General features: G+C 38.9%; 1 protein-coding gene across 6 annotated transcripts in view; it reads right to left on the minus strand.

Annotated features, from left to right (window-relative positions):
- Positions 1-630: 630 nt before the first annotated feature.
- The window catches only part of Gkap1 (G kinase anchoring protein 1), a 42,202-nt gene continuing 24,493 nt past the window's right edge, over positions 631-18,339 (minus strand). For all 6 annotated transcript variants that reach the window (XM_055629301.1, XM_055629300.1, XM_055629299.1 and 3 more), the window contains 6 exons: positions 11,954-12,106; positions 8,373-8,474; positions 5,490-5,553; positions 3,882-3,952; positions 3,392-3,469; positions 631-939 (listed from right to left, as the gene is read on the minus strand). In XM_055629301.1, coding sequence (XP_055485276.1) covers positions 892-939; positions 3,392-3,469; positions 3,882-3,952; positions 5,490-5,553; positions 8,373-8,474; positions 11,954-12,106 — 516 coding nt within the window. In that variant the 3' untranslated portion in view covers positions 631-891. The remainder of the gene's footprint in view (positions 940-3,391; positions 3,470-3,881; positions 3,953-5,489; positions 5,554-8,372; positions 8,475-11,953; positions 12,107-18,339) is intronic.

An 18,339-nucleotide genomic window follows, 5' to 3' on the forward strand; every position in this document is an offset into this window, starting at 1 on the left:
ACACACACACACACACACACACACACACACACACACACACACACACATCATTCCTGTAATATTGGCTCAAGTGGCCAAGCTCAGTGCTTATGTATTCACTTCTGGTATCACACAGTGCTTCTGCCACTCAGTAATCTATTTCTACGGTCAAAGGTAACATTTTACCCAATCATCAATGGATGTCACTGAATATACTAAGTAAAACAAAGTCCCCACAAGCAGCCAGTTGTTCTAGCAATTTCACATCAATGAACAGCATGTTGCTCTCCTCTTACCAAGATTCCTCAGTGTCGCTGTGGCTCACTCCTGCTGTGCTAGGGCTGGCTACTATTCCTGCACATCTAGTCCAGATTTTATTCCTTCTGCCGGGAATGCTTTTCAACAAATATCCAGGAGAAATTCTCTCAAAACACCATCTCTTGTAAGCTTTCTCAGTTTACACTGAGGAACATGTGATCTGCTTGTGATTACTCTTGGAAACGTGTTAATTATGTTTCACTCTTACTTTGCTCACCCCCACCTGAGGCCACCAGCCACTTTCTTTCTGTTCATGTTATCCTGGAAGGCTCAGCTCACAAGGTTCTGAGAACACCATACTGTTCAGGAGGCTTTAAAGATCAGGCACATTAGTGGAAGAGTAAATTAATTTTATTGACTGATGAAAAACTAATGTCATAAGTTTGGACAGAAAACAATAATCAAGTTCTGCTGGTATTCTCTATTTTCTTTTAACTTTAAGCCAAAAGAACATAAAATTGTAGACTATGAATGAGCTAGTTGCTTTTAGTTCCTTCAACAAAAAACTGCAGTTTAGCAGTTGCACAGCATTAAATATACACATTTCTGCAAAATTCTGAAAGTATTTTGTGTTGATCTCAAAGGCTACCATAATCACCTACACTGGTCGGACTCAGAGTTCCTTTTCCCTTTTCTGCCGCCCTGTAAGGAAAAACAGAGCACATTACTGAAGACACACCACCTTGGGACTTTTAGTTTAGGATCATGCAAAATCTGAAGTGCTTGATATTCTATTTAGTTGCTTTCACAGTTATTTCTACAAATGCTACAGAAAGTAATAGTATTTCTATACAGATCTATTTAGGCTGAATCAGTAAGATCCCAAATATCTCAATTTTCAGAATTATTTTGTCTTAAATACTTTTAAAAGTACAAAACAAATGACATAGTTTATTTGTTTCATATAATCAGCAAATTTGGTAATTTCAATTAATTACTTTTTTGGTAATTTTTAATTTATAACTCACGTTCTGTATAGTTTTATTTCTATTAAATAGTATTAGAATAAAAAAAACATTTAATTTTATTTTCTGTGTATGGGTGATTTGCTTGCATGTGTGTTTGTGTGCATGGTGGTACACTTCTTTCATGATTGGATCCCAGGGAGGACAGAGGAGCATGTCAGATTTCCTGGCGCTAAAGTTATAGACAGTTGTGAGCTGCCATGCAGGTGATGGAAATTGAAGCCAGATCTTCTGGAAGAGCAGTTAGTGTTGAACTGACTCTTCAGCCCCAACATTAGAAATATGATTTTCAGGCTGAGAATAAAGACAAAACACTCATACACATAAAATAAAAATAAATACTTAACAGAATAAGAATATACTAAAAGTACATTTCTAAGTCATACTAGGGGCATGGCAGGAACCAGGCTCATTTGAAACAGCATCAGCTATCTTAATTTCGTTCACCCTCTTCACCCTACAGCTTCCCTTTTTGGAGTCAAATAAACCAGTCTCTAAGTTAACAGAAAAACCAAAAACTTTTTAAAATATATGAATGCTGTTATTCACTCCCGATTACACAGCGGGACAAAAAGGTTTATTCATTATGAAAAAAATGCACTGATTTTGTGGGAAATTAAATGTGAAACAACATACTTAAAAAGGGATTTATTTCCTGTTATAATGAAAAATAAAAAGTTTAGAAAACATTCCTTTAAGGTAACAATCACGATCCTGAGGACTACCACTGTGTTTAACATTCTTACCATGCTTCTCAGCAGTAAGAATTACCAATAACACACCTGGGATAAACATCACTGACTATGATACTGCCAATGTGAAAAATTCAATGAGATTAAAAAACAAAAAACAAAAAAAAAAAAAAAAAAACAAGCCAGGTGTGGTAGCACACGCCTTTAATCCCAGCGGAGGCAGGTGGATCTCTGTGAGTTCAAGGACAACCTGGCCTACAAATCGAGTCCAGGATAGTCAAGGCTACACAGCAAAACCCTGCCTCAAGAACCCAAAATAAATATAACAAGAAACAAACCTAAATTATGATCAGATTGGCTTTGAATTCATAGAGAAATACCTGCCTCTGCCTCCCAAGTACTGGATTAAAGGTGTATCCCACCATGCCAAACTGGATTAAATAAATTTTATATTCTCTATGCCACCATTGGCTTTCAAGCCTTTTTCACCATGATTTCACAATGATGCTTTGCACATATATGTGTAAGTAAGTAAAAACACATCTGACACATTTAAATAAACACTAATTACTTTCAGTTGTTTCATACAGGAAAAGAAGAGCTGAATTATCTTCTTAAACCCAGCAGAATCTAAACTATCATCAACATAATCAAACGTATGGCGAGAGATGGCACACTCTCAAGTATCTACTATTTATCACCTGTCCATTATAAAGGGCAGACAGACATCTACAGAGAAGGTATACCTATATCCAAGCGATCCAGTGCACGATGCTGCGGTCTATGGCATCTGTGCTTCCTGTTACAGGATTAGCGGTGCACATTGTCTACAGAGCTCTAATGAACTTCCTGAACCAATTTAATTATTGTTGTACATACCAATATATAGAATTACCTTTATTTTTCAAAAAGGTACATTATTACCTGGCCAATAACAAAAGCATTACCATGGACCTAGAGCGATGGCTCAGTGGTTAAGAGCACTTGCTTCTTCTCCAGAGAACCTGAGTTCAGTTCTCACCCAGGTCATGAGGTCCACAAGTGTTTCTAACACTAGCTTTAGGATACAACACCCTCTGTGTTGTCCAAAGGCATCTCCCACACAAACAAACACATGTAAAATAAATCTAATTTTTCTTTTCTTTTTTGTTTTAAAAAATCATCAATATATCTGGTGAATAAAGTATGGGTATTGTGGTACATGCCCCCAATCCCAGTACTAAGGGAGGCAGAGGCAGGTGGATTTCTGTTCTTTCAAGGCCAGTCTGGTTTACAAAGTGAGTCTAGGACAGCAAAGACTATACAGAGATCTAGTCTTAAAAATCCAAAAAAAGAAAAAGAAATTATGACTTAAAAATAAAATAGGACATTTATTCTTATATTGAATCTATTCCAAATGTAGCTATAAAGAAAACTTCAAAATTATAAAAAACATACCTGGTATCTGGCTAATTCTGCCTGTAATACTTTCACTTTAGATCTCTCTTGTTCTAATGCGGCATGAAGTGAAGTTACCTATAAGCAAACAACAAGTAAGAAAACTTCTTTTGGCCTTTTTTTGGAAAGTACATTAATTTTGAATGCATCCACTGTGATAAGATTTGACAACCATTGGTATCAGAGACTGTCTTCCCATGATTCCCATGAGACATTCTGCAGGTGCGCACTAGACCAGGCAGACATGCTCACTGTGAAGAGAAAACCCAGGAACAGGGACGAGCTGTGCCTGCTGTTCACACCTTACCTTCTCACACTCCTCAGGACATCCCAACCATCTTCAGAAAAAGCAGCACAAAGTACTTGCTAGTCCACAATGGTAATACTTTCTACTGCTCTCCTGCCTGCTTAGTGAACATTAGTTGGGCATAGCAATCAAGATCACATTAGAGTGGAACAAAAGCAGACGACATGTCCCATAACCCCTCACCTGGACTGTCAGCTCATTCTTGATACTCTGTGATTCATCAACTTGCAGAAGTATTTCCGCCTTATCTTTCACTGAAAGGAAAACAGCAGCATTACTGTCTAGTCACCCTAGTGCTTAGTGAGACAAACTTCAGTATGGAGGACTCAGAACAATCATTTCTTCTCTTTGCTTAACGCATGGTCCTCTGCAGTGTGACGGAGCATTATTACAGCAGCATGTTTTTTTTTTTTTAAGTAATTTGAATTTTTCTGTGGTGTTAAAATATTAATTGCATATATATGATGATTAATTTTTCTTTTTTCTTTTTATATTTTTATATAATTAGTTTATTCACTTTGTATCCCAGCTGTAGCCCCTCCCTTGTCCCCTCCCAACCCCACCCTCTCTCCCTCATCTCCTCCCATGCTTCTCCCCCAGTCCACTGATAAAGGAGGTCCTCCTCTCCTTCCATCTGGCCCTAGCCTATCAGGTCTCATCAGGACTGGCTGCATTGTCTTCCTCTGTGGCCTGGTAAGGCTGCTCCCCCCTCAGGGGGAGGTGATTAAAGAGCCAGCCACTGAGTTCATGTCAGAGACAATACCTGTTCCCCTAGATGATTAATTTTTCAACTTACAATAACTAGGGACAGATATATAAGAAAACTGAAAAAAATCACACAGGAAAAAAACTCAACCTCTTCAGTTTTTACCTACTTATTAGGTCATATTACATCTTTTATTTTTGTCACACTTACTGTGTGTGTGTGCACACTCCACAGTCTGCATGTGCCATGATAACTGTGGAAGTCAGTTCTTTTACTCTATCATGTAAGCTCCAGGAATCAAACTCGGTTTTATCATGTCTGATAAAGCAGCTCAGCTTTACCTGCTCAGCCATCAGTCTACTCTGAGCCCAGGTGACCCTTCGACTTCTGGTCCTCTTGCCTCAGTCTCTAAAGTGCTGAGATTGTAGATACAAACCATTATAATTGCCTAATCTTAAAAGTAAGATTTTGTTTTTGTTTTTGTTTTTGTAAGACAGGTGTCTCACTAATGCAGATTTGGCTGGCTGAAACTCAGAGATCCACCTGCCTCTGCCTCCAGAGTACTGGATTTATCTTCAGATATTAAGATGAGCTTTAATTCTGAAAAACAGACAGAGGCTGAGTGTGGTGGACCACACCTCTAATCCAAGAACTTGAGAGGCAGCAAGCGGATCTTTATGCCTTCAATATCAGCCTGATCTCTACAGTAAGTTTCAGGCCAGTCAGAGCTACACAGTCAGACCCTACCTCAAAGGAACAAAAAGGGAGCTGGAAAGGTGGCTCAGCAGTTGAGAGCACTGGCTGCTCTTATAAAGAACCAGGGTTCAACTTCCAGTACCAACGTGGCGGCTCACAACTGTTATTATTCCAGTTCCAGGACATCTGTCCCCCTCTTCTGGTGTCTTTTGACACCAGGCATGCTCACAATTCATGAGCATGCATGTGAGCATGCGTGCACGAGCACGCACACGCGCGCGCGAGCGCACACACACACACACACACGTGCACAAAACATCCCCACACATAAAATAACTAAACAACAACAACATCAGAAAAGCAAACACCTACAGCATATTGTCACTTACTTTCTCCTTCCTGAAGCATTTTCAGTAATTGTCCATTTCTTGCTTTTACTTCTTTATACTTTGCCTAATAGTCAAAGAAAAAAGATTTTAACTTTTTAAAGGTAGATGATAAATTATGTTCTACATTTTATTGGGCTGTGCATTCTATGCTTGCTTAAAAACATAATTCATGTGTGAAATAAACAGGAGTAAGAACTACTAGTTAGTTCTGTAAAAACTTAGAGGGGGCAGCAGATGACTTAGAGGGTAAAGCCTGATGATGTGAGTGTGATCCCTGTAACCCATGCACAGGACACATTTGACTCCATAGAGCTGATCTCTCCATGTGACACACACACACACACACACACACTAAAATTACATTTAAAAATTTTTAAAGCAGAAAAGAATAAAAGTGAAGTCAAGAAAATATTAAAATTTCCTGAAGAATCTTTTCTTCTTTCTTTCCCAAATAAAAACAAGTAATTTCAACTAATTTTGATAAAAGTCAGAAGAAAGTGACTCCTAGCTTTTTACTAGCATTGCCCTGCAAATTTTATCAGAACCTCCAGGGTCTGTTCTACAACTGCTACTGCTAAATACAGAACTAGTGGCCCTTTTGGACATTTTCAGTTCCCTTCTCCAAATGGCTTGGTTTCTTCTAATCCTAATAAATGATGCATCACACACTCACTGAAAAAGAGGAACTCTGCTCCCCCACGGACCATTTCAATTTTTGATAATTATCTCCCCAATCAGTATCCACTGATTATTTCTTTTAGTACTCTGAAATACTTTCAAACACTAATAAGCAATAATTAGTGAAAACAATTGGTTAAATGCTATAAAAGAATAAAGGCCTAGAAATATCAGTGTAAAAAAAACTCATCATTTTTCTCTCTAAGCATGTTCCAGGTATGTGCAGAATTGGCCAGTTTCACTTTTGTTTCTATAGTGCTGGTGTCCAACCTCAGGCCTCACTAAACACCAAAAGGAAGCAGCTACCACTAAACAATGCCAGAGCATAGTGGATTTAAATATATCATTTATCTATTTTATTGTATTGTATTATTGTTTTTTTGAGACAGGGTTTCTCTGTGTAGTCCTGGCTGTCCTGGAACTTGCTCTGTAGACCAGGCTGGCTTCAAACTCAGAGATCTACCCGCCTCTGTCTCCTGAGTGCTGGAATTAAAGGTATATACCACCACCATCACCACCCGGCTTTAAATATATTAAATTCTATGAAAATCACTTTTTCCAAACAGTACTCTACCCATTAATTCATAGAACCAATACATTTCTGATAATAACTATTTACTGAGTAGTACTGCAACACACACAGGGGAGAGTAGAAACTTTTAAGAGACTGAATGAAGGCACTGGAGAGATGGCTCAGTGGATAAGAGCACTGCCTGCTCTTCCAAAGGTTCAATTCACAGCACCCACATGGCAGCTCACAACTGTTTGTAACTCCAATTCTAAGGAATTTGACACCCTCACACCAATGCACATAAAATAAAGTAAATTATAAAAAAAAAATTAAAAAAGAAAAGAAACTGAAGGAACGCTGCTGCACACACCAGTCCCAGAAGCCTGGCACAGGTTGGCCCTTAGTAAGTAATCAGTGGCCTAACATTAGTCAGGAAGCAAATGATGCTTGAGGACCATCAAAGTCTAAAGGGGAGCAGCAAGAGAACACTTCTTAAGTTTGTGGTTAAAGACAATTTTAAGAGCTGGAGAGTTAGCTCACAGTCAAGAGCACTTGCTGCTCTTCCAGAGGATCCAGGTTTGGTTCCAAGCACCAACAACTTGTAACTCCATCTCCAGGGACTCTGATACCCCTTTTTCTAGATTCTACAGACACTTGAATACACATGTGCATGCATACAAGCATACATACACACAAAAATTTAAATTAATCTTTAAAAGGAAACACTTGTGTAAAAAGTATTAGCAAGGATATAGAAATATTAGAATTCCTATGCATTTCTGGTAGAAACATAAAATAACAGTTGCTTTGGAAAAGCTCTGAAGTCACATAAAAAGTAAAACAGAACTATTGTATATTAAGTAATTCTACTTATTCAAAATACTCGAAGAACTCAAAGCAGGATTCCAGACAACTGTACACCCATACCCAAAATGTAGTATGTACTTTCACAAGAATGTAGGACAAGGAATGACATTCTGATAAATGCTACAACAGGGAGAAACCTTGAAAATATTGTTAGAGGAAATAAGTCCGAAAGAAAAGGACAAAAATTAAACTTCTACCAAAACGAGGGATCAAGAACATCTCTCTGACTTGCTGCTAAGGATAGGGTGGGAATAGTGAGCTGCTTAATTTCTACCAAGCTTTTGGGTGGGAACCGCAGTAATGGTCACACAATAGTGGAAAGTGATTAGTACTCTGAGCCTGTGACCCCAGCAGCTGGAGGCAGAGGCAGGCGGATCTCTGCGAGTTTGAGGCCAGCTTGGTCTATACAGTGAGATCCTATCTCAAAACAAAGAATAACTAACTAAAGAAACTTAATGCTACTGAATCACATGCTTAAAATGATTAATATATCTAAATAGATATAATGCATCATGTAATTTTTTTGTTTTGTTTTTTTGAGACAGGGTTTCTCTGTGTAGCCTTGGCTGTTCTGGACTCACTTTGTACACCAGGCTGGCCTCAAACTCGCAGAGATCCGTCTGCCTCTGCCTCCCTTATATTATATATTTTAAAATATATAAAATATATATTTTATAACAAAATTTATACCATCATTCAGACTTTAATAGTTACAAAACCTGAATAGCAGAATGACTAGTTCTAGTAAGTAAATAATAAACATATATAAAAACACAGAAAATATAAATCCATAGTTCTTTTCTTTTATAAAAATAAGATACACAGACCTCCCACTGGGTGATCACAGTTTTGAGCTTCTGAATTTCAGCATCTTTCCTTTCGAGTTCTAACTTTAGTCTTTCAATTCTTCCGTCTTTTAGACCCACTTCCTGAAAAAGAAAAATACTGATTTTTGACCAACATTGTTCCACTGTCATTGTTTACAACACTCCTTTGTGAAAAGACTAAGAAGAATACAGGCTTTATTTTGATGCAACTTTGAATTATTCAATTTCTACCTTTACCCAGTTATGTGTTCCTAGTTACATATATAATAGCAAGTGAGATTTGTTTTTTATTTTTTGAGACAGGTTTCTCTGTGGCTGTGACTATCCTGGAACTCACTCTGTAGACCAGGCTAGCCTCAGAAATCTGTCTGCCTCCCAAATACTGGGATTAAAGGCATGTGCCACCACGGCCTGGCAGCAAATGAGATTTTTATGACAAGCTCTAAGTGCACGATAGAACAACATCCAGCTTAGAAATGACAGCTCTATCCTAGAATAAACATATGAAGAGGTTCCCTAGCAGGCTCTCTACACAGCTCTGGCTGTCCTGGAACTCACTATATAAACCAGGCTGGCCTTGACTTCCAGAGACTCTGTGTCTTCTGAATACTGGGGATTAAAGGGACCTACCATCAGGTCTGGCTCTATTTTGATATATGCAAACTGGTTATATATATATATATATATATATATATATATATATATATATATATATAATTTTTTTTTTTTTTTTTTACAAGTAATGCACACAGATACTCAACAGTAGTCTCTAGGTGCTGGGGGAAAAGACTGAAACATTTTTGTCCTTATAAAACATGTCAAGTACAGTTTGGGGATTTCATATAAACAAGTACATATAAGGCAAAGTTTAAACTGTAAGTCAAACTGTTGCAAGTGTTATTAAAAGGAGGTGGCCACCTTTGATTAAAATAAAATAAAATAAAATAAAATGAAATGAAATGAAATGAAATGAAATAAAATAAAATAAAATAAATAAAATAAAAAAATAAAAAGAGATGACCAGCCAGGTTGGCCGCAGTGAGGAAGACGGTACAAGATGACTTTGAGCTGGGTGTGGCGACATATGCTGTGGTCCTATGTCAAAAAGGCTAAACTCAGAGGATTATTTGAGCCCACAAGTTAAATTCATGCAGGACAAAGGTCTTCTTTCATTTTCTGAAAATGTTTGAAGTGTCTGGCCCTGTACCCATCTCACTGCTGATGAACTCAGTAGCTGGGGTGTTCTCTGTTCTATTTTTGTGCTGTGATTTTCTCACCTATTGGTGTGAGTGTTCATTTGGGGGGAGGGGTGGACCTTTTTCTGACCAGCCTTCTTTTGAAGGTTTGATCCTGGTACACTTACCAATGGAGAAGCAATTGGCTTTGGGAGTGGCTTCTGCTTCCTTCCCCCCCAGGACAACACTCCCTATGCTGCTGCTCTTTCCAGATGCCTTTTATTTCTTCTGTGGGTCTCCAAAGCTGTTCCTTTCTCTCTCTGGAATAGTCTTTTTTTTTTCTTTTTAAATTTAAATTTATTTTTTATAAGTTATTCACTTTACATGCTGATTGTAGCCCCTCCCTTGTCTCTTCCCAGTTCCAATCCTCCTCTTTCCCCCTATCCTCCTCCCTTATTTCTCAGAAAGGGGGAGCCCCTCCTTCCCTACCATCTGACCTCCCAGCCTATCAAGTCTCATCAAAATTGCCTGCATTCTCTTTCTCTGTGGATGAAGGAGCCCCCACCAGGGGGAGGTGATCAAAGAGGAAGCAATAGAGTTCATGTCAGAGTCAGCCCCTGCTCCCCTTACTAGGAAACCTACATGAAGACTGAACTGTCTGTGGGCTACATCTAAGCAGGAGTTCTAGGTCTTCTCCATGCATGGTCCTTGGTTGGTGCATCAGTCTCTACAAGTCCCCCTGGGCCCAGATTTGTTGGCTCTGTTGGTCTGAGTCTATTTTTTCTTATTGTGCTTTTCTTAAAAGCTTCACTGGCTTTCAGTGAGGCATTCTCTAGCCTGCCGTCTTAGCTGATTTTATTTATTATTTATTTATTTAGTGTGCACCATGTGCTTATGCACACAGGCACATGTGGAGGTCAGAGGACACCTCTCAGCCTCCCAAGCACTACAATCATAGACCCAAGACAACCCATCTGGCTTATTTTAATATATAGTGATTTAATCGAACTATTATTTAGTGACTTTTCTCATTACACAGTCTATTTTTTAAATTCTCCATGTTGTTATTTACAGGTACAGTTCATTCATTTTGACTGACTTTGCTACTATAAACAACTGATGTGCAAAACACTGTAAAACCATGTGTAGAGCCAAGCTGTGGTGGCACACATCTTTAGTCTTCACACTCAGGAGGAAGAGGCATGTGGATCACTGTGAGTTTGAGGCTAGCCTGGTCTACAGGGCGGCTGCCAGGACAGTGAAGGCCATACAGAAAACCCTGTCTCAAACAAAACAAAACAAAAACAAAAAACAAAACCAGACACGAACAAAAAACAAACAACAAAAATCAAACATGTACAATTACGACAGCCTAAGTCATGGCCATCAGGTTCAGCTTACAGGTTGTTGCCTCTCTATCTCTCTCTCCCCGCCATGTTATCCCTGGCTGTTTTTCAAATGCCAATCTACATTCTGCCTAGTATGCTATGCTATTCTGTGTCCTTATAATTGTTATTTAGCTCTATGATAGATGACTCATCCTTCAATTTGTCTTAGACTCTTCAATAAAATTATTATTAAGTCAAAGTTTATTCTGCTAAAAAAAAATCCAAAATTTCTTTCCTGTCTACAGACTAAATCATAAGCTAGGCCTGCCTCAGCAGACTCATCTACCATCCTCTTTTAATTACACTGCTTCTATTTCACTGTGTCTCTAGTTTTACTCAAGACATTCTAACTTCTTCTTCTTCCTCATCTTTACATGTTCAGATCCTCTGTCCTCTCTGCTTCCAACTCAAATGTTAATTTCTCTCCAGAAACCATCTTAAGGTCCAATCCTGTTACATTAATGTACCTATTTTTTATACTCTCAACTCTTTATATAAGAGAATTATCTACTATTGCATACTGTGTACAATATACTGTTAAGCACATTAAATTATAATTTCTGACTCTTCTAATAATTATGTAAAAAGGGAACAATTATGTCCAGTGCAGTAAACAGATGAGTTGCAATGCTAATATATTTGTTTGATTTCAGAATCTATTATCTTTCCATTATATCACACTGTCATTCAGGCTTTACAGAGCACTAATGCCACTTAATCATCTAATTACACTTATACACTCAGCTTAGTCTTACCGAGAGAGCAGGTACCTGAATATTCACATTCTGCACCTGAGAGACAGGCCGTTCTCTTCAGTAGCAGTTTTTAACTACCTGTACAATCCAGCGTGTGCTCTGTATGTTAGTGAGTTAACTGCACATACACATTACTCTTTGAAGAATAATGACTAAAATAGTATCTAAAACTGTTACTTTACACAATTAGGGTTGAAATCTGCAGTTTAATTTCCTTAAAACAAACAAGAAAACTGATTTTAAGAAAATTTTATTTTACATGCCTGGTTGTGCTCTGGAGCGGGACAATTATCTGTTCCATTATATTCTGTAAGTTGTTCTCTCCTTTTTTCTCTAATAAGAATCTTATGAACATCATCTTCCAGTTTATTGAAGAATCCCCCATCGTGTGATAAAGCCTGTGAAGAATTCGATTCCTGTCAAAATAAAGCATGAGTTATTATCATTCAATACAAATATATACAATTCATTAGACCTCATGAGTCACTAGAAAAATAAAGGAAACGCTTGCTAGGAGACTATCTATCACTCTACCCTGTCTCCAGAAGAGAAGCAGGAGAGGCACACTTGCAAGAGTCTTTTTCTAGTTTCTTGGTATTTTGGAGTTTCATATGATTGACATCTCTTAGAGGCAGAGCCCAGATTGGTCTGGAACTTATGGTCATCTTGCCTCACTTCTCACATGCTTAAACTGTGGCTCTGTAACATGCCCAGACACTACTTGCCTCTTAAGTGTTCACTATACATACACCATTTTCCTCTGCCAGCGTGTAAAAAGCCAGGGTTGGTGCACGCACTCTCAGTGTTGTACAACTGCACCAGAAACAGCTCTACATTCTCCTCCCCCTGCAGCCATTAGCGGTCGCTCTTTTTTCTAATATTTTCCTCAGCCCTAAGCAACACTAATTTTCTGTGTCTATAAACTTATGTATTCTAGATATTTCATTACAAACATGACAATTGCATCTTCTGTTCCAAACTTCTGTGATCTATCAGTATGTTTACAAAACTGTCCCATGTAATGGCACAGGTTAGACTTTCATTTCACACTGTTTTCTTGACACTGGTGGATGGACATCTCTCTTGTCTGTTATGAACACTGCTGCTACAAACATTTATATTCAACACGTTTATGGATGTTTCCAATTCTGTTGTGAGTATGCCTAGGAGTAAGGTTACTGGATGGTGTGCAAAGTCTATGTTTTACCTTGTGAAATCTTCCAGCTTGTGCTCCAAGCAGCTCACTACTTTACAATCCCATCAGTGACACGACACAGTTCTAACTTGCATATTCTCACCCATATGTAATTATGTTTTTATTGAAGACTCTCATGGATGTGAACAACTATTTCATCAGGGTCTTGAGTTGATTTCTCCTATGGTTAATGGAGCAGGCCTGCTTTCTGTGCTTACTGAACACTATAATCTTTTTTTGAGAAATGTTTACTTAGAGCCTTTGTTCATTTTTTAACTGAGTTACTTGCCTACTTACTTTTAAGTTCTAAGGATTTGACTTCTGGCTAGTGAGATGTCCCCTTCCCTGCTTGAGTTCAGTTCCTAGCACCCACTTCTCTGGGTGACTCACAAGCCTGTAACTACAGCTCCAGGGGAATCTTACAGCATCTCCTGGCCTCTGCACTCAAGTGCAGAGATATTCCCCAGACATATATGCATATTTATAATAATTATAGATCTAAAAGAAAATAATTTATACATCCTAAAAAGCTGAGAATGGTGACAAATGCCTATAATCCCAGTTAGTGACAGAGAAGCTAGAAAATTTTGTCCTGCCAGATTTCATGAATGTTTTCTGTTCCTTCCCACTTTCAAGCCTGTAAATAAAATGGTTTGACATCACCCCCTTCCAACACAGTAATAAGGTAAAGAGCAACTGAGGAAGGCAGTGGACATTGACCTTTGGTCCCCACAAACACACACATGTACACACACATGAACGTGTATACATATAAAAATGTTTTAAATAAACATCTCATCAAATACTTGCAAAATTTTTTCTCATAAGTTGCCTTAGCAAAATTTTTTATGATGTCCTCTATTAAAACACAAAAAAATTAAAAGTTTTAATTTTTTTTTTACTAGGGACTGAACTCAGGATTGTATATATGCTACATGAGCACTTTATCACTTTACATCCTGTTTTCTTCTGAGTCTCGGGGTTCCAGCTCTTATATTTAGCAAACCTTTCAACTTTGATCTGCCTTTGTGGTTGTTGGAGCTCAAAACTAGGCATGGCCTCTCTGGTACAGAGGGTGGGCACTTGACTATGGAGCTGCAACTCCTGCCTGCCACTCCCAACTCCCCTGTCCAAGCCATCCCCCAGCCTCTCAAGGGGCTAAATTGCAGCTTGGTTTTAGGTTATATACTTCTGCGGTCCACTATGACTTAGTTTTGTTATAGTGTGCAGAAGGCATCCAATGTTTTCCTCTGCATAGAAATATCCAACAGTCATTTCGACATAAACCGTGCATACATATAAAAACAATATATTAAAGAGATGTGATTTTAACACCAACTATCAAATTACTCAAAGTTGGACATTCTCTAACAAAGCAGAGTTTTCCCTTTTTGTTATCAAGCACAGAGACTGAAGGACATGCTTCTCCTGTCCCCACTGGTCTTAGCTTCAGTATAGACTTTTATCAGTTCAACTGCATTTGTAAACATAAACAGTCATATACAGTTCAATGGCTGCTCACTGTTTTGCCTTCTTATCACCTAAGAAAGTGAAGTGTTTGAATGAAAATTTACTTGTGTATCAATATACATGAGATAGTTAAGTACCTCAGAGAACCTCAAGCTCTACAGGGCACTAAGACACTGCTTAGTGTCTGATCCCAGGAACACCAGGAAGGCTGACAGAACAGGCATCCCACTAAGCAATCAAGGCTTGTGATGCCCAGGAGCCACTGCCAAGTGGCACAAATATCATTCCAAGTATTGCTTCATAAAGCTACTATATTCTCATAAGATCTCGTTTTAAAGTATAAAACAGTGTTGAACATGGAAGGAGCATGCTGATGACAACTAGCCAGTTTTGCATTTACACTATTCAGTGGCCCTGTTTGTCTGATTTTTTTTTTTTTTAGACTGATCTCACTATTTACTATGCAGCTTCAGCTGGCCTTGAATTCATAGAGACCCACATCTATCTCTATGCTGGGATCAAAGGCATGCACAACACACCTAACATCTTTTGATTGCTGCTCCTCTTTACCATTATTCCTATCCCCCAAACCTCTTAGTATTTCTGAATGACACACACATAAAACAAACTTATGTGGCAGATGAGTTGAGAAGACTGCTCAAAAATGAATTTCGATAAGCACATGAAAACATACTTATTAGTCATCAGGAAAATGCAACTGAAATTCAATGATATAGACTATATCCCTGCTAGGACACAGTGTTAGAAGAACTAGAAGTTCTCATACACCACTGGTGAGACTAGTAAATGACATATCCATGCTCTAAAACAGTTTGACAGGTTCTTAAGCAGTTAAACATTTCAACCAGGTTTCCTATTGCAGGCCTATAATTCCAGCTAGTTAGGAGGCTGAGGCAGGAGAATCAGGTCAAGGCTTGCCTAGATACAGAGAGAGTTCAAAGCCAGCCTACATAACTTACTGAGATCATTTTGAAAGAGTTAAAAGGAGCCCGGCGTGGAGGTGCACACCTATAATCCCAGCACTCTGAGAGGCTGAGGCAGGCAGATCTCTGTGAATCTGAGGCCAGCCTGGTCTACAAAGTGGATCCAGGACAACCAAGGCTATACAGAGAAACCCTGTCTCAAATAAAAAAAATTAAAAACAAAAACAAACAAATGAGTTAAAAGGTCTTTAAATGAAACTCAGTAGTAAAATGCTTGCCTAGCTGCTCAAGGTCCTGGGCTCAATCTCCAGAACATTATAAACAGGTAAGCATTTTCAACCCCTACGTCTGTAAAAACAAAACAAAACAAAACTGTACAATCTAGCAATTTCAGTCCTAAACAGCAACCTGAGAAATAAAAACACAGAACTATGTAAATATCAAACGTTTGTAGTAACTGAATAAAAACATTTCCACAATGGAATAAATTCAGCAATAAAGCTGAATACACTATTATTTCTTGGTTTGAGGCAGGATCTCACTCTGTAGTGGAGGCTGGCTCGGAAATATGTAGACCAAGATGGTCTTGTCTCCTCAGTGCTGGGAGAGTTTGCAGTATGTCTAGCTGAATGAACTACTGACACATGGTACAACATAGATCAACCTAACAAAACTATCCAAAGTGAAAAAAATCAATCGTAAAAGACCACACTGAGTTTGTTCATAGGTTACCAGAAAATGCAAATCTGTAGAAATAAAAAGACAGAATAGTCATTGCCAGGGACTCAAAAGGGGAGTACAAGGGAACTCTGGGAGATTATAGACAACTCTAAATCTAGATTGTGATCATGCTCACATAACTCCTTAGATACACTACAAATGGGGCCGGGAATTTTTCTCAATGGTAAAGAAACTATTTAATATATCTGAGACCCTAGATTTGACTCTCAGCTTGTCTTTCTTCATGATTTAGTTATAACATGCAATGGTTGAGTTGACGCAAACTATGAAACAGTAAAGCTATTATATTGTGTTTTGCTTACTGAAGGGGATGGAGGCCAGAGAAGACCTTGTTCTATTTAAGAGTTCGTGATCTTCTTCTGTCATGTGGGTCATCAGGCTTTGGCAGCAAGTGCTTTCCCACTGAGCCACATTGCCAGTCAGTAAAGCTGCTTCAAAAAAGCCACCCCAAACCCATTTCTCTTGAAAACTAGAGCATGACCTACCTGTACCTCTGTACTCTCTGTACTCTCCCAACACTCATCTTCTTGCCTCCATAAAGTAACTAAGACCCTGAGTTTAGTGCTTATCACCCCCATTTTTTTGTTATTAGGCAAACAGCGCTAAAGGTGTAACTTTATTGTTTGTTTTATTTAACCCATATACTTCCTTGGCTTAGGTATTTTGCAACAGGGACACCATGGCATAATATGACTAAGACTTGCACATTACAGTTGGTGATCTCGCAAGTCTCTTCTAATCCAGAACACAACCCTTTCCACAACCTACTTTTTCTTCTCACATGTTCTTGTTGGAGAGACCAGGTGAGTTTTCAGACAAAACATCCATCCCCTAGATTTGCTGGGAATCAGCACGGGTCTACTCATAGTAGCAAATGGTCCACCATCAGCAACATCTCCAGCTGCCCAACTGCTTTAGGTGTCGCCTCCCTTACACATCTGAGCCCAGACCCTTGTGTAGCAGAGATGGCCCTCCTGAGGCTTGACTTATATTTAAGTTAAGCACTAGTTTTAAGCTGTAAGTTTTGTTTATCCTTGAGCTGTATCATCATTACTTTACAACCCTTTACTAAAGACAAGCATCTGATTGTTCCAGTTCTGGGTAAGTAGTAAGGGGTAGGCTTGGTCAGAACACACACAAGTATCAACAGCTAAGTTGGTATGTGGAAGTTTCTCTAGAGCAGGTGTATCTGTAAAGGCCTGAACAGTCTGATCTTGTATTTGTATATATCTGAGTACTTCTGCACATGTGTGCAGAGACCAGAACTGGAAACCCCCCCCCTTTTTAAATCACTTCCTACCTATTCCTTAAGGCAAGATCTTTCTCCTAAGCTGGAGCTTGTATCATCTCAGTTAGGCTGTAAGCCCATAGGCCCCAGAAATCCTCCTGTTTCTGCCCCTCTCAAAGCTGGACTGCAGGTGTATGCAGGATGCTCAGATTCTTACATCTCAACTTTGGCCATCCCTGACAACCCTGTAGCACTCTACACCAGCAAGCCATCCCTGCAGCCTAACAGTTTCTTACTGCTCCCCACCCCACCCATTTCTAAAGGTTCCATGTAACCTAAGGGACAGATAGACAGCTTTACAACGTAAAGATCTCTTAATACACCATAATACACAATCTTCCTAAAGGTCCATCTATACATGCTTCTTTTCCAGTCCCCCACTACTCAAGTATTTGTAACAGATGATATTAGTCAGTTCTCTCCTTCCACCAAATGGGTCTCAAGAATCAGATTCAGGTAGTCAGGTTTGGCAGCAAGCACTTTTATATGTTGAGATATCTTTTCAGCCTTTTTGGGAATTGTTTGTTTTTGTTTTTCTGCATTTTTTTTTCGAGAGAGGGTTTCTCTGTGTAGCCTTGGCTGTCCTGGACTCACTTTGTAGACTAGCCTGGCCTTAAACTCATAGAGATCCACCTGCCTCTGCCTCTCAGAGTGCTGGGACTACCTCACCCTGTGCGCCACCTCACCCTGGCTTTTTTTGTTTTGTTTTGCTTTGATTCTTTGTCACAGGGTCTTGCTATGTAGCTTAGGCTTGCCTTTAACCATAATCTACTGCCTCTGCCTACCAAGTGTGAGATTTGTAAACATGTATCACAATATCTAGAAGCATAAAGTCTTAAAATTATTTTTTTCTATAGGGTGGCATGTGTGCCATGACACAGGCAAAGGTCAGAAGACAACCTGTAAGAGGCAGTTCTCTTCTCCCACCACCTAAGGAACAACATCTGCACTTGTTCCCTGGCCTACACACACACACACACACACACACACACACACACACACACACACACA

This window comes from Psammomys obesus, unplaced genomic scaffold, assembly GCF_907164565.1.
Source record: "Psammomys obesus unplaced genomic scaffold, mPsaObe1.curated_primary_1811, whole genome shotgun sequence".
Taxonomy (NCBI): Eukaryota; Metazoa; Chordata; class Mammalia; order Rodentia; family Muridae; genus Psammomys; species Psammomys obesus.